Source organism: Hakea prostrata, chromosome 7, assembly GCF_041222555.1.
Source record: "Hakea prostrata isolate BN-2017 chromosome 7, UWA_Hpros_2, whole genome shotgun sequence".
Taxonomy (NCBI): Eukaryota; Viridiplantae; Streptophyta; class Magnoliopsida; order Proteales; family Proteaceae; genus Hakea; species Hakea prostrata.
This window is the reverse complement of record NC_142606.1, coordinates 21,557,203-21,572,640: the sequence shown is the minus strand read 5'-3', so window position 1 is coordinate 21,572,640 and position 15,438 is coordinate 21,557,203. Positions and strand designations below refer to the sequence as shown.

The 15,438-nt window shown below is 37.5% G+C and overlaps 1 protein-coding gene across 2 annotated transcripts; it reads left to right on the top strand.

The window, feature by feature from the left end:
* The first annotated feature begins 8,216 nt into the window (after positions 1–8,216).
* On the top strand, positions 8,217–12,490 carry LOC149010513 (uncharacterized). 2 transcript variants are annotated; one of them, XM_089162266.1, is made up of 3 exons: positions 8,217–10,969; positions 11,475–11,918; positions 12,400–12,490. In XM_089162266.1, exons 1-2 carry the CDS (start codon positions 8,227–8,229, stop codon positions 11,888–11,890), a joined length of 3,159 nt encoding a protein of 1,052 aa, XP_089018392.1. In that variant the 5' UTR covers positions 8,217–8,226; the 3' UTR covers positions 11,891–11,918; positions 12,400–12,490. The 2 variants fall into 2 exon arrangements, with proteins under 2 accessions (XP_089018392.1, XP_089018391.1); XM_089162265.1 differs by lacking the exon at positions 12,400–12,490 and adding an exon at positions 12,009–12,375.
* Positions 12,491–15,438: the final 2,948 nt, after the last annotated feature.

Here is a 15,438-nt window from a genome sequence, read left to right as displayed (position 1 = left end):
TTAAATTTACATCCAAGATATAAAGTCTCTATTATTTAAAGTATTCCCAGATTCTTCTTATTTTTTCTTTTAATTCCTATCCTATGATAAATGGAAAGAGAATAACTCTAGGTGAGACTCTTAACACTATTCTATATTGGATGAAGGAGCTTAAAATATCTTTTCCCATGACAAGCTGCCAACACAGGAAAGTAATTCTTCAAACCAGCCTTACCACCATCAGGATTTTCATAGTTTAGTAGTCCTTTAAAGGACATATCTTTTTTTTTTTTGTAAGAAAGAAAGGATTTTGTTGAAAGGAAAATCCTCTATTACAATCTACACCTAACAAATCAAACAGTAAAAGCCAATAAATACGGGGAGTGGGGGAGTTGATAGTTAAAGATGCTTCTTGTGTCAGCGCATTGTCCTTTGCTAGAGAATCCGCCACCATATTCGCTTCACGCGGTGCATGTTTGAACAAGATAGACTCAAATGATTCTTGGAGTTTGAGAATGTCAGCTACTATTGGGAATACCTTCCAAGGAGCCTTAGTGAGGGGATTATGTAGAATACTAATGATCGCTTGGTTATCCGATTTTACCTCAATAGATGCTAATTGGAAGTCTATTGCCTAGATCAGTGCTTGACGAATGGCTGGAGCCTCTACCAAAAGGATATCCTGAGCTACTAGGCCTCGGCCAAAGCAGAAAAGCATGTGTCCTTGAGAATCTTGAGCAATACCACCGTAACCTGCTAAATTTTTGTGTTGGAAGACTGACCCATCTACAGTTAAAGGACATATCATAGTAAGAGATTTAAAGAAAAGAATGAAACGTTGGTGGCTCTGGAGAGTAGTTTACATCAATCAATTTCCTACGCACATCCTATAACTTATCATTGCTCTTGCGCTCCTTCACTATAAGAGTTTGGTTGAGTGATATGAAGTCCTCCAATTCTCCTTTTAACTGCTCAATCTCTAACTCTGTGGCATTTCACTTTTTCTGTGTTAATGAATTGATATCACGGTATCATACCGTGTAGCTTGGTGACGTAGAAAACCATGAAGTAAGATTTTGTAGTGTTATAGGTTTTAGGTTTGAACCTTCGAATCCAAGAAACCAAAGCTAACTAGTGCCCCTGGATCAATCCCGGTTCATTGAGCTACTTCTCGACAAGGAGCTTTTCGGCAGGATGCCTGTTGGTGAGAAGAGAGCCTCATAGTGACTTCCAGCTGTCACGAGGGACTTCTCTGAAGGCTTCCACCGGGCGCTCGACAAGCCACATCTTGGCTAAAGTAACGTTGCAAGAGGTTTCTGCGTATCTCTCTCTCTCTCTCTCTCCAAACGTCAATCCACGCATTAATTTCTGCATTGAATGCATTGAGATTCATTAAATGCTCATTGACAGCCCCGAAGCTTCTCATTCGCTTAATGCCATCTCAAGTAATGCACTATATCGTTTTGTCTGCCGAAGATTGGACTTGCTGCCATGTCTAAGTCAGTGATAATTTGATCACCTTATTCGGCGGGATTATGCACAGTTGTGCTGAAGCTCTTGGAGAAGATTAGTACTTGACTTGTTGATCAAGCTACGCTTCTGGACCATCGCCACCCTCCACATGGGATCTAAGCATCCAATGGTCACGAAGAGTTTCCATCACTTCAGAGATATGCGAGCAATATATATACGATCACTCTTCACAAAAGGGGTAAGGTTTTTCAGGAACATTAACTCTGATTCATTACTCTCCTGCAGCTACCCAAGAAGATATTCTCTCTTCGTCTTCTGGGAGCATTTACTCCTCCCTACGAGGATTTGTATTCAACAAGATCTAACTTAATCATTGGAAATAGATTCCCATCACTAGAGGCGGCACACACTCACTTTCCTTGTTTTCCAGAATCCAAGAACCAGGTTTGATCTTGGAACGAACCAATTGGCATGCAGTTAGATTTTGAAGCAACATGTAGTTATATCCAACTTATGTATAAACATACAAGTAATAAGCTGATCAACATATTTAGTATGTTGGCTTTGTGCAATTATTCACCACATCAGGAGCGAAAGAAATAAAAGACCACAGGCTTTTCCTTGCATTCTGTGTAGGTTCAAGACACTATGACAATTGAGATTATTGTTCACACGTGGAAGCTAACTAGACTGTTGACTTTCCATTGGTATAGATAAGTTAAACCTATTACTGATTTCCTTCCAAGGGAGCAAACAACATAATCATCTATTATTGAATTCCCAATTCAAAATAAAGGAAGAGTTATTAGTCGATGCTCAATGTAGAACTAGATATCTATTTTTCAATTGACACTTCTTGTTGGGCTGGTTGTGTACTTTAGCAGATGGTATTTTCCGCGTCTCATTTGGATTCTTGACTAACCTTTCCAATGATTTTCTTCTAATTTTTTACATGATTTTTAGCCTTAAAAAAAATTTAAAAAATTAAAAAATAAAAAAATAGGAAGGAAGGAAGAAAAAGATTATCAAACGGTTGAGAATGTTAAGGACTAGAATATATGATTTCCATTTAAGTCCTTTGTATTCTATAAATACTGTAAAGATGGTAAAACATAGATATGGAATTTACACAGATTAATATGGTATCATGCGCTGGTTCGGTTCTTTGTGGACCTAACTTTTTTTTCTAAATAGGATATTTTCAATTCTTGAAATTCTGTTTTTGGAAAATCTTGAAATCACGATTTAGGGTTTTTCTCTGTTATTCGTTCTTATCTCTGGCTTTTGCTTCGACATCATCTCCAGATCTCATGGCTTCTACTTCGACATCATCTCCAGCACCACCTCTGCCTCCGCCTCCACCATTATCGGTTCCATCTGGTATTCCTGCTTCATCCACTACCGGTTTCTCTGTTCCTCCATCACCTATTTCTTCTTCTTCCTCATTCTTTGGTCTTACTAATATTCAACATTTTCTTCACATCAAACTCTCCTCTGAAAATTTTCTCATTTGGCGATCTCAATTTTTGCCTATTTTGCGAAGTTCTGGCCTTATTGGCCATGTTGATGGCTCTTCTACATGTCCTCCACCGTTTCTTGATTCCATTTCACAACCGCCTATTTCAAATCCTGATTATCTTCTTTGGCAGTATCAAGATCAAGTTCTTCTCTCATGGATTCTTTCATCTCTTACTGAGACGGTTCACTCTCAGGTTGTTGGATTGTCAACTGCTGCTGCTGTTTGGGAGGCTTTATCTTCTACTTATTCCTCTGCTTCACAGGCAAGAGTAATGCAACTACGAATGCAGTTGCACGGTATAAAGAAAGGTTCTGATTCAATGTCTGAGTATCTTCTCAAAATCAAGAAAATTTCAGATTCTCTCAGTCTTGCGTCTCAGCCGATTTCAGATCCTGATATGATTCTTTTCATTCTTGCTGGATTGGGCTCTGAATATCAATCTTTTGTGACCTCTATTAATACTAGAGAACATCCTGTTCGTCTTGCTGATTTGCACGGTCTTCTTTACTGTGAAGAAATTCGCCTTGCTTCTGCTTTGCAAGAATTGACCAATATTTCTGCACATGCTGCTTCTTCTTCTGCAACCTTCAATACGGCTTCTCGTGTGCGTCCTTCTCGGTCAAATTCTGGTTCTTCACCTCATCAACATTCTCGTTTTCAATATGGTCGATTTGATAGATTTCAAACTCAGGGAGGGCGCCGTGGTGGTCGTTCTACTAGCGGAATATTTTGTCAACTCTGTGAGAAGTATGGTCATCATGTTAAGAATTGTTATCAGCGATACATTGGTCCTCCTTCTCATTATCAAAGTCGTCCTATTCCTCCTTCTTATGAAAATCCTCATGCTTATGTTGCTAAAAAGGATCTTCTTGTTCGTTATATATCTACCACAGAGCAACTTGCGGATCTTCTCACCGAAGGTCTCTCTAGTCCTCGGTTTCGACTTTTGCGATCCAAACTCAAGCTCCTTGAAGGACCCTTGACTTTGAGGGAGGGTGTTAAGGACTAGAATATATGATTTCCATTTAAGTCCTTTGTATTCTATAAATACTGTAAAGATGGTAAAACATAGATATGGAATTTACACAGATTAATAGAGAAGTTTGTCCTTCTTCCGTTCTTCTTCTACCACTTCAGGTTCAGGTTTCACATATCTTTCCAGATATGTAGCCAAAGCTAGATGATCTGCCCTTTGCTTGACAGTGCTACAAGCTAAAACATTATTATCCACGCAAGTAGCATGTTGTAAAAGCTCCTCATAGAGTTAGTTTATCTTTCTCTTGCACAGAAAATAGGGGCACTGAAACATGCTATCTGAATCTTTTACACTAGCTCTGATCCACTTTTCAGCTTTTCATGTGATTTTTCTTCGTATCCATTCATCTAATATTCAATTATGTCTATGTTTTACATTGAAGTCTTATCATTGAAATTTTGAGTAGGAAACCTAGAAATGAAATTGTTGCTCCAAAATCCTGTTTGACAATGCAAGTGAACGAGCCTGCAAAAACGTGCTCTACCTAGTTGGTTGAACGATGCCTCCGACGATCAAGTTAGTGAAGATGTCGGTACTTATACCTTAGGAGATCGATTACCTGGACCGTATGGAGATGAATCCAACTTGAACTCTAGAAGTGCTCTTCTCTTCTCGGAGGTTCTGATCCACTGAGTATTGCTTATGTTTAGGTCTTTGAGTCCGAAAAGGCCTTTACCAAATTCAAATTCCCTAACTTGTCGGGTTCTTAATAATTTGATCATATGATCCAGAAATTCCTTACTCGACTATGGGCCTTTCCGAAGACTTAAGAAGTTGGTTGAACTCTGTTTAATCCACACTACTTTGCGAGTCCCATGGCCTCATAGTGGTCCAACCAGAAGTTGGTCAGACAAATATGAAGCTGGTCGGTCCGATCAGTCCGGTTCAATCAAGCTCATTTATATCAGGAACGAAAATGACACAAGTCAAGAACAGTATTCTCGGTCGATAAGGATGAATGATGAATGCTCGTTCTCAAGGGAAATAAATGTGAAATCCCATTTACAGTTCTGAAGGTTACCCATTCAGCTACGACCAAATTAAGAAGCCGAAAAGGTTATAGGCCACCAGATGAGATATAAGGGAGCAGGGGCGGACCTACTAAGGGGCCGAGGGCCATGGCCCCCTTGGATTTTTGAAATTTTTTTATTTTTTATATTAATTTCATTCATTTTTTCAATTTTTTCTCTTCTCACACGTGAAATATCACTATTGGCCCCCTTCAATATTGAAAACAATTTTTAAAGGTAAAATAGTAAGTATAAATGTCATCCCTAGTTAAAAACAACTCCTCAGTCTCTATTTATTCTCTCCTCTCTTCTCTCTCAGACTCTTACATCTTTTCTTCTTATTTATTCTCTTCTCTTTCTATAAACGTGGGTTAAAGGAAATTTTTGGAAAAAAAAAAAAATCTTATTAAATATTCAAAATATCATTTTTAATTAGAAACTAACTCCTCAATCCTTATTTATTCTCTCATATCTCCTCTCTCCTCTCTTCTTCTCTCTCCTCTCTTCTTCCTATTTATTCTCTTCGATTTCTTTCTTCCTATTTATTCTTTCCTTTCTGCTATAGGTGTGGATTAAGAAAATTTTGAAAAAAAATCTTCTCCACAATTAGTTACCCTTTTTTCTCAATTTATTTGTTATTTTTCTTTTTTTCAAATTTTTTTTTTGTTACTCTTTATTTGTTTATTTCTTTTACCATTTTTGTTATTTGATTTTATATTGTAAATAAAATGTCAATAGTTAGTAAGGTAACTAACTACTATTGACTTGTATCTTTTACCTAAAAAAATTTAGTTTGCATATGACTTTTCAAGGTTGAAGTCATGTATTTTTTTATACTGTTGCTGTAATTTACCTATATCTTGTCGGAAAAAAAATCATTATTAATAATTTACCTATTATTGTCAAATATGTGTGGGTCCCACAAAATATGTGGGCATATTCATTAACATAATAAAATATTCATAGGTGGGACCTCCAATGGGTCTTTTAAGGACCCATATAATATGTTTGCCAAAAAAACATTGGTGCTTCACCAATCTGGACTTCCATTCTTTGCCTCTCCCAATATTAAATCCTCGTTCCGTCCCTACAAGGGAGGGAGGTAAAAAAAAATGATTAAATACTTGAAAGCAACAAACAGAACACAAGGGATTTTAAATGCATAATTAAGTACTCTCCATTTATCTGGACCCCCTAAAGTTTGGCCTATGTCATTTTTAGTTCAAATAAATGGACACTTTGCATCTACTTCCCGTGAGGTATTCAATAAGATCAATTAAGGACAATTTGTGATTTTTATGACCAAAATACCCTTACATCTATTCTACCGTCAGATTTGCATATTTTCTTTACAATTAAATCCAACGGTGAAAATCAAAAGAGTGAGAGTGTTTACTGGATGCGCTCCTATACTGACAATTTCCCATTACCTCTAGTTGACCGTTAGATTTTAGACACGTGGATCATACCAATCGGATGAACATAAATCCATCTGAAAAAATACACATTTCTAAGTCACAATTCTCTCTCATCCCCTTCATCGTCTCATTCAGCATCTCTGCCTTTTTTTCCTCTTCAACTCCGGCGACATTTGAATCGATTGGAACACCTTAAAACAAAAAGCAAAACAGAAATTTTCTGTTGTGTTGGGTTATGTCTCCTTGGATCAAAGCTTTTATAGTTCCTTGCTTTAAGAAGAACGCTTTTCAACGTTTGGTAAAGATGGAAAGTGTTCTGTACATCTCAGATTTTCAAGCAAGTTCTATCCGGGGATTCACGGCAGCTATTCGGAGATTCGATATTCTATAATCGCAAATTATACTTGATTGGATTCACGGCTCCAATCTCCAATACTTGCAGGATCGCCACTCACTATTCTTTCTTCCCGTTCGATCTCTTCTTTTTGGAATGATCCATGTGTATAAAATCTAACGGATCTAGTAAACACCTAATTCTTTTGATTTTCACCGTTGGATTTTATTGTGAAAACAATATGCAAATATGACGATAGAATAGATGTAAGGGTATTTTGATCATAAAAATCACAAATTGTCTTTAATTGATCTTATTGAATACCTCAAGGGAGGCAAATGCAAAGTGTCCATTTATTTAGACTAAAAATGACATAAGCCAAACCTTAGGTGTCCAGATGAAAATTACCCTAAAATCAAAGCAATTCCCACGTAATGTCAAATATATATGGAAAAAGTATGTTAAACTCTACCGAAGTTCTGCTCAAAGCTCGAATAAAAAGCTAGGAGATCACTCGTTCTTCAAGTCATTACTATTGTAATTCTTCGAAGATCGTAGCTTTTACACACTGCAAATCCTTGTTTACAGTCATACGTGGATGAAGTAATCCTGAACTGTTGGCCGGTTATGAAATTCTTCAAATGCAAAATCCTAATGAATTGTGTCAATCTCCTTAACGTTGAAGCAATCAAACTGAGCCAGATGGATTTCAATAAAGGAAAAAATGACACATTGTTGTGTGGTTTCTTTTGACTTCCACGAGTTCGATCTGCAGAAAAGTTTCTCAGCTTGAATTTTTCCGCCATAGGAATTAGCAATTCCTCGGCCAATTTGAAACAACCAATTCAAAAATGGGAAAAGGAAACCGACAAAAGTTGGCGGAATTAGATTGGAACGGCAAAAATCAAATCTGTTGAAGTCGTTCTGTAAGTCTATTCTCTCCTACAGAAATTTCAACCTCTCTACACGCTACGGAATTAATTCCCCATCCATAGGTGATAGGTGTAGATTCAATTCCAACCAGCTGGTCTTCAAATGGTTGGTGAAGTGCTCAAGATTGATGCAATAACCCTTTAAAGAATCCCTCGATCTTCTTTAGCTAACTTCGTTGCTGGTATCGATCAGAGAACCAAACCATCGCTTACGCGTCTTGGTCAAATCGCTTCTTCACCACCGAGACTGAGACAACCCTTTCAGATACGCAACTTCAAAGGATGTCTCTGGCCAAAGACAAGTCGATCGCCATCAAACTATCAAAGACCGAGTGTTGTCCATCCACGTTTACACGTCTTCCTGGAATCTTTACACATTACACGCGCAGAAGACTAAAGACGGAGTCTTTGATGGGCAAAGACCGATGACACCAGAAGTCTACCCATAAGGCATGTCTTAAAATACTTCACATAGCTCCCTTCACTGGGATCATTTACCTGTAACAGTACTCACTCTTATCCCAAATGCAACAGTACTCAGTTTTAACTATGGGTTTTGTGCGGTTGGTGTTTTCATTATGTTGGGTTAATGTTGGAATATTTCTCATTATTCTCTGGTGCGGCAGCTTCATGAGCATGAGCTTCGCACAATCACCATCATCATCACTCAATGGAACGGATGATCGGATAACCTTGCTGGCCTTCAAGGCTCGCATAACCGAGGATCCGTTTCGCGTTTTGAGCTCTTGGAATGATTCCGTCCCCTACTGCGAGTGGCAAGGCATCACGTGTGGTAATCGTTGGCATCCAAATAGGGTTAGAGCGTTGGAGTTACCATCCTATGGACTGATAGGATCCATCGCACCGGAAATAGGTAACCTCAGCTTCCTTGAGAAGATTTCTCTCAAAAACAACAGCTTACACGGTGAAATCCCTCATCAGATAAGCTTTCTGTCGAAACTTCGAAATTTAGATCTATACAACAACTCTTTTGATGGGAAAATCCCACCCAACATATCATGTTGTTCCAACCTTATAGTACTCCAGTTGATGCACAACAATCTTGAAGGGAAAATCCCGATAGAGTTCGGGTTCCTGTCAAAGCTTCGAGTCCTTGCAGTCCATAACAACCGTTTAAGTGGACAGATTCCAACCTCTTTCGCTAATCTTTCATCACTTGAAATCATTTCTATGATGTACAATGGATTCAGTGGAAGTATTCCATATGCCTTTGGCCAAATGCCAAGATTAATGGAGCTCTATTTTTACGAAAATAAGTTATCAGGTACGATACCTCCTGCTCTATATAATCTTTCCTCACTACATCTTATTGATTTTGGAAGTAATCAATTTCACGGGAGTCTTCCACCAACATTAGGATTCAATCTACCCAATCTACATTGGTTTTCAATTGCAAAAAACAAATTTCATGGATCTCTTCCAATTTCAATTTCTAGTCTATCAAAACTCGAGGTGTTTCAAGTTAACTACAATAATCTTGTTGGGAAAGTGGAAATTGATTTTGGAGGCTTATCAAAACTAGTTACTTTATTCTTAGCCTCCAATAATTTAGGAACTGGAGGGAGTGATGACTTGAATTTTATCCACACATTGACCAACTGCACTAGTTTGAATCACTTAAATTTTGACCATAATCTATTTGGTGGTGCGCTCCCCAACTCCATGGCAAACTTGTCAACTCAACTGACAGTGCTTGTAATTGGTGAAAACCAAATATCTGGAAAAATCCCAACAGGGATGGAGAACCTTGCAAGCTTACAGTATGTAAGCTTTGCTAGCAACCTCCTAGAAGGCAGTATCCCATCTTCATTTGGAAGACATGAAAGGCTATATATTCTTTATTTAAATGGGAATAGATTCACGGGGCCAATCCCTTCTTCTCTTGGAAATTTATCATTATTAAGTGATCTCTTTTTAGATGGTAATCATTTGCATGGAAAAATACCTTCAAGTCTTGGAAAATGCAAAAGTTTGTTACGATTGAGCCTCTCCGAAAATAATTTCAGTGGTATCATCCCCAAAGAAATATTTCATATTTCCACACTAATAGAACTATACTTGAGGAAAAATTATATCTTTGGTTCTCTACCTTTGGAAGTGGGTTCATTGATCAATCTTGAAATCCTAGATGTTGAAGAAAACATGTTGTCTGGTGATATCCCAAAAGCACTTGGTGCTTGTACGAGCTTACAACACATTTATATGAGGAGAAATTTATTTCAAGGGTCTATACCACTCTCTCTAAGTTCTCTAAGAGGTCTTGAAGATTTAGATATTTCACACAACAACTTCTCTGGTCTTATCCCAAAATATTTGGGAACATTCAAGTTTCTCCAAAATTTGAATTTATCATCTAATAATCTGGAGGGTGAGGTACCAACCGAAGGAGTCTTTAGAAACTTGAGTGCATTTTCAGTACTTGGGAACAATAAGCTTTGTGGTGGCATACCAGAACTTCATTTGCAGGCATGCAAGATTCAAAAGCCCAAAGAGGATGGTAAGCTACAAGTTCTCAAATTGATAATCACCATATGTGGTTGTGGGGCTTTTCTATCTTTGATTTGTACAATATTATTTTTCATTATTCATCAAAGAAGGAAAGATAGGAAAGAGTCCATGATACCTTTGATGGGGGGTCATCATTTTAAGGTATCTTATGCTCAACTCCTTAAAGCTACTAATGGATTCTCATCAGGGAATTTGATTGGAGTAGGGAGTTATGGTTCTGTATACAGAGGTGTTCTCAATCATGGAGAAACAGTTGTTGCAGTTAAGGTCTTCAAAATTGAACAAAAAGGTTCATCTAAGAGTTTCATGGCTGAATGTGAAGCCCTTCGAAGTATACGGCATCGTAATCTTGTCAAGATCTTAACGAGTTGCTCAAGCATAGATATTGAAGGGAATAATTTTATGGCTTTAGTGTATGAGTTCATGCCTAATGGGAATCTAGAGAAATGGTTATATCCGCATGCAAATGGAGTGGATGATGAACATAGGCATTTAAACCTCATTCAAAGACTGAATGTTGCGATTGATATTGCCACGGCATTGGACTATCTTCACCACCATTGTCATATGCAGATTATCCATTGTGATCTAAAGCCAAGCAATATTCTTCTGGATGATGACTTAACTGCACATTTGGGTGACTTTGGCATATCAAAAATTGTTTCAAGAGCCACGGGAATATCTCAAAATCAATCTAGCTCAATCAGAATAAAAGGATCTATTGGATACATCGCACCAGGTAATGTGCCATCTTTATTATCTAATATGAATCTTTTTCTCTTCTTTTGCGAATTCATAAGATGAGTCTAAGTATTTGTCTCTCATATTCCACTTCAAATTTGAAGGCAAGATTATTATTTCACTGAGACTCCGATCATTTGTCTCGCATATTCCCCTTCAAATTTCAAGCATGATTATTTTTTAACTAACATGTTAAAGTATTTTTTGTCTCTTCGTAAAGAAGAGACTAAGATTCAATGTCTCAACAAACAATTGAAAAGTGATGCAAGTAAGGTGCTATCCTTGACTTCACTTGACTCCTCTTCTGGCTTTTTATTTCCGAGCAAGGATATATAACCTAGGAAATTTCATCCATGGTTATTCTCCACTTCACCTTTGAATTTAATAGAATTAGAAGAAAACAAACCCTTCCTTTGTCATGTTTATTCATTGTAATAATCAATAGGATTATCATATTCTTGCTAGTCCCAATAGTATTTACTACCCATGTACATATATTGCAGAGTATGGTGGAGGAGCTAATGTATCAACATATGGTGATGTCTACAGTTATGGCATTTTGTTGTTAGAGATGTTCACTGGGAAACAACCTACTGATGAAATGTTTAAGGATAATTTTACTCTTCATTTATGGGCAAATATGGCTTTGCATGATGATGTGATGGCTATCGTTGATCCATCATTTCTCCACATGGAAGAAGATATTAAAGAGACAACCCAAACCATAGCTGAAATCACTAAGAGTCACAGATGCATAAAGGAAATTGTTCGAGAATGTCTCAATTCAGTTATTGGAATTGGTGTTGCTTGCTCAGCTGAATCACCATTGCACCGAATGGACATTAGTGTTGTGGTCAATGAGCTACAGTTGATCAGGGACATTTACCTTGGAGCTGATACTTTACGACGAAGAGTATAACCCAAACTTAGAAGGGTCATCGAACTTGGTAAGCAATCACTTCCTTTAAGAATAGAAGCTTCTTGTCATCTCAATGTATGAGTAAATTCATTAAAGTTTCCTAAACTTGCTGATGTAGGACTATCTTCTAAGGAGTTTGGGAAGATGGAAGCTTTCTGGCTGGATAATTTTCTTCTTTTTTTTTATATATATTTCCTTTTTAAGAATTAGTATAATTGTTTTTGGTGTTCTCTCTCATTCATGGGTCAAGCAGTTGAAAAGGAAATGTTGTAATGTTTTTTGGGCAATCTTTCTTCTCGTGTATACCTTTCTTCTTCTCAATTAAGCAAGATAATTTGTATTTCGAAGATGACTAATTGTGGAAAAGGATAGTGATAGAAGTGAAAGGTTTTGAGTGTTACCATTGTTGTTAAGGTTAAACTTGTGAATTATGATGGAAGTATTTGTTAAGGTCACAACGAATCCTCAGTATCCTTCAACTTATATAGCAGAAACTTTTGCATATGAAGGCAATAGAAAGGTCGCAGATCAGGAGAAGGAAGGCTTGGGAGTTGGGTCACCTGAAAAAAAGTTGGTCAACAGTAAGGGTTTCTTGAAGGATTACTTGAAGGATTACTTTACTCCTTAAACAATTTCTTTATTCCACTCTATTCTTGTATTACCACAAGTTTCAGAGGTTTTATTTCCAATATACAGTACTTGATAGCAGAAGTTAGGCTTTATATTGCCAAGTTTTGTGTTGTGTTTTTCTTCATTAGAGCTTTTTCTTTGTGAAATATGTTATGCATAATATCACATACAGTTTCTATTGGAGGCCTTCGCAGCATTTTCTTTTCTTTCTTTTTTTTTTTTTTTTCCTCTCAATTTTTAATGGATCAGATTTCAGAGGGATGGGTAATCAAAAGCAAAAGCAAGAGAAAAGACTATGATGGGTTCCTGCAACATGCTACTGCCATACTTACACAAGTATCTGAACCCCCCCTAGACAGTCTCATGACAAGGACTATATATAATTCTACAGGTCTAATGGAGAAGCATCTCCAAAAGCTTGCAGATTTGAAGGCTATTTCAAATTCTATGGCAGAAACGAAATTGAAGAAGAACAAGCTCCTCAATAGTTGATGGACAACAGTGGTGAGCTACATATAAATATTAATCTTTATAATTTTGTTGTAAACAGACATAAATGCTGGAGATTTTGTTACCTTAGTTTTGGTTTTAGCTACAGATCTAACTTCTTGATTTTCTCTGATGTTTAATAGAGACGAAAAAACTACATCAGAATAAACAGAACCATATCAAGAGAAGAATTCAATTAGAAAAGGAACTAGCTGACAAAGAATGTAATCCAAGTAATCTTGCTCTGTTTGTTCTGTTCTGATGTTTCTTTTATGTTGCTTAACAGTTTCTTCTTTTGGTGAACGTTTGGCTTAACAGTTTAGGTTCACGTTTCTGTCATTAGAAAAATTACCAGCTATCCCTCATTTAGTGTTAACTAATGAATAATGTAGCATTTTGCTGTGTTTCTGTATATAAAAATGAACATTTTTTGAAGTCTGTACATAATCTCGATCGATAACAGAACTCCCCAGTCCTCAAGTCTTTGTTTTTCTCCTTCACCCCCGATATGTGAATCTGTAAGGCATAATTCATGGTGCTTTCCATTTGTTTCCATATGCAAAAATTGATGTATGATACATTTAATTCTATGTCCAATATTTGTTCGAGTCTTTATTTACAAATGCTTGAGTTTATTTCAAGTGGAACAGGGAATGGAAGTTGAAGGACGCATACAAAATGATACAAAGGGTCAAAGAGAGTCTGCTGATCCGCCTATTAAAAGAAGAAGAAGAAGAAGAAGCTGGGAATGCTTTACCTCCCAACAAACCCAACTCCTCCTGCAAATTCAATTCCATTCATCTAGGCCTGCTGCAACTGTAAATTCACATTTGATTAATGGGTTTTACGGTGTTGCTTTTGTCCATTTGGATTAGTGCCAGTATACTTGTTCGTCTCTTGTGCAACAGCTGCATGAGCTTGGCAGAGCAATATTCACCTTCAACAGTACCTGCAATCAATGGAACGGATGATCTGCTAGCATTGATGGCCTTCAAAGCTCGCATAAGTCATGATCCCTTTCACATCATGAGCTCCTGGAATGACCCCACAGTGAATGGTCAGGAATTGTATGTAGCGATCATCGGCATCTGAATAGTAAGAGCTTTGCACTTGAGATCTGGTGGGCTGGGGGCTCCTTACCACCAGAGATAGGAAACCTAACCTTCCTTCAGATGATTTCGCTAAAAACCAACAATTTTCATGGTGTTCTTCCTCATGAAGTAAGTTCTCTATTCAGGCTTCATTACTTAATCCTTTCTAACAACTCATTTGAAGGGAAAATCCTACCAAATATATCACACTACTCCAACCTCAGAAAACTCCACTTGGGTCTAAAAAATTTTGTGGGAAAATTCAGGTGGAACTCAGCACCTTGTCCAAAGCTTGCAAGCCTCATAATTGATGGAAACAAATTCACGGGAGAGATCCCAAGTTCCTTTGGGAATCTTTCACAACTTGACACCTTTAACGCAAGATATAATGGCTTTAGTGGAAATATTCCAAAATATTAGGATTTAGGGTATGTTTAGGGTTTAAGCAGAAGGTTGCTTAAAGCATAACACCCTAAGTATCAAGTTTGGAATGCCCAGACCATTACTTCCAGCTAGTATTTATAGAACTACACTAGGTTCTACAATTAATTGGACTCTCCCATAAAGGCTCATTATACAGTTGGATCGTAACTAATCTAATGGCCTATATTAGAATATACATTGGGGTAAAAAAGTCTAATATCAGAGATTGATGCATGACGCCGACAACTACCACCGGCGATCCTCTGTCAAGGAATCAAGGTTTGCTACCCTCGGCTCCCAGCAATGTTAGAAGCGGAACATGGGCTAGTCTTCTCCATAGCCATGTCGCAAGGAATGTTGTTATCTTTATGCACTATGTGCCACCAATACAAGATCAAGGTGAACTGATCGCTAAGTATGACATCGGTGATACATTGATGAACGTGAGCGGTGGGAAGCAGCTTTGGTGGGTTATGTCTTTGGCCCTCCGCCATCGTTCACCAGTATGTGTAAGTTTGCTAAGGAGACATGGGGGAATAGAGGTAATCTTTTCTTGGTACTTTCCGGTTTGTTGGAGTTTATTCCCCTCCTAAAAGCAAAGATATCTGGGAAAATCTTAGAGATCTCCTTGCTTCCCTTGATGTCCCATTCCTAATCATGGGTGACTTTAATGAAATCCTTTGTGCTTCTGATAAGAAATGTGGATCTCCTTTTCGTCTTACAAAATTGGGGCGCATGCTTTCCAATCTTTGTTTTGATTTTAACTTACAGTTTCCTCAATCTTGCTTCACTTGGTCTAATAAACAAAAAGGAAAATTTTTCATCAGACATAAATTAGATAGAATCTTCATCTCTAATTCTTGGCTTTGCTCTTTTCCTAATGTCCATTCCAAGAAACTTTTTGCTTTGGGATCT

What these genes read in the sequence shown, in the direction of transcription:
- LOC149010513 (XM_089162266.1), top strand. Translation starts at nt 8,227, where the DNA reads ATGCAACAGTACTCAGTTTTAACTATGGGTTTTGTGCGGTTGGTGTTT. An exon ending in TATTGGATACATCGCACCAG is followed by an intron (nt 10,970 to 11,474) that starts GTAATGTGCCAT and finishes CATATATTGCAG; the next exon opens with AGTATGGTGGAGGAGCTAAT.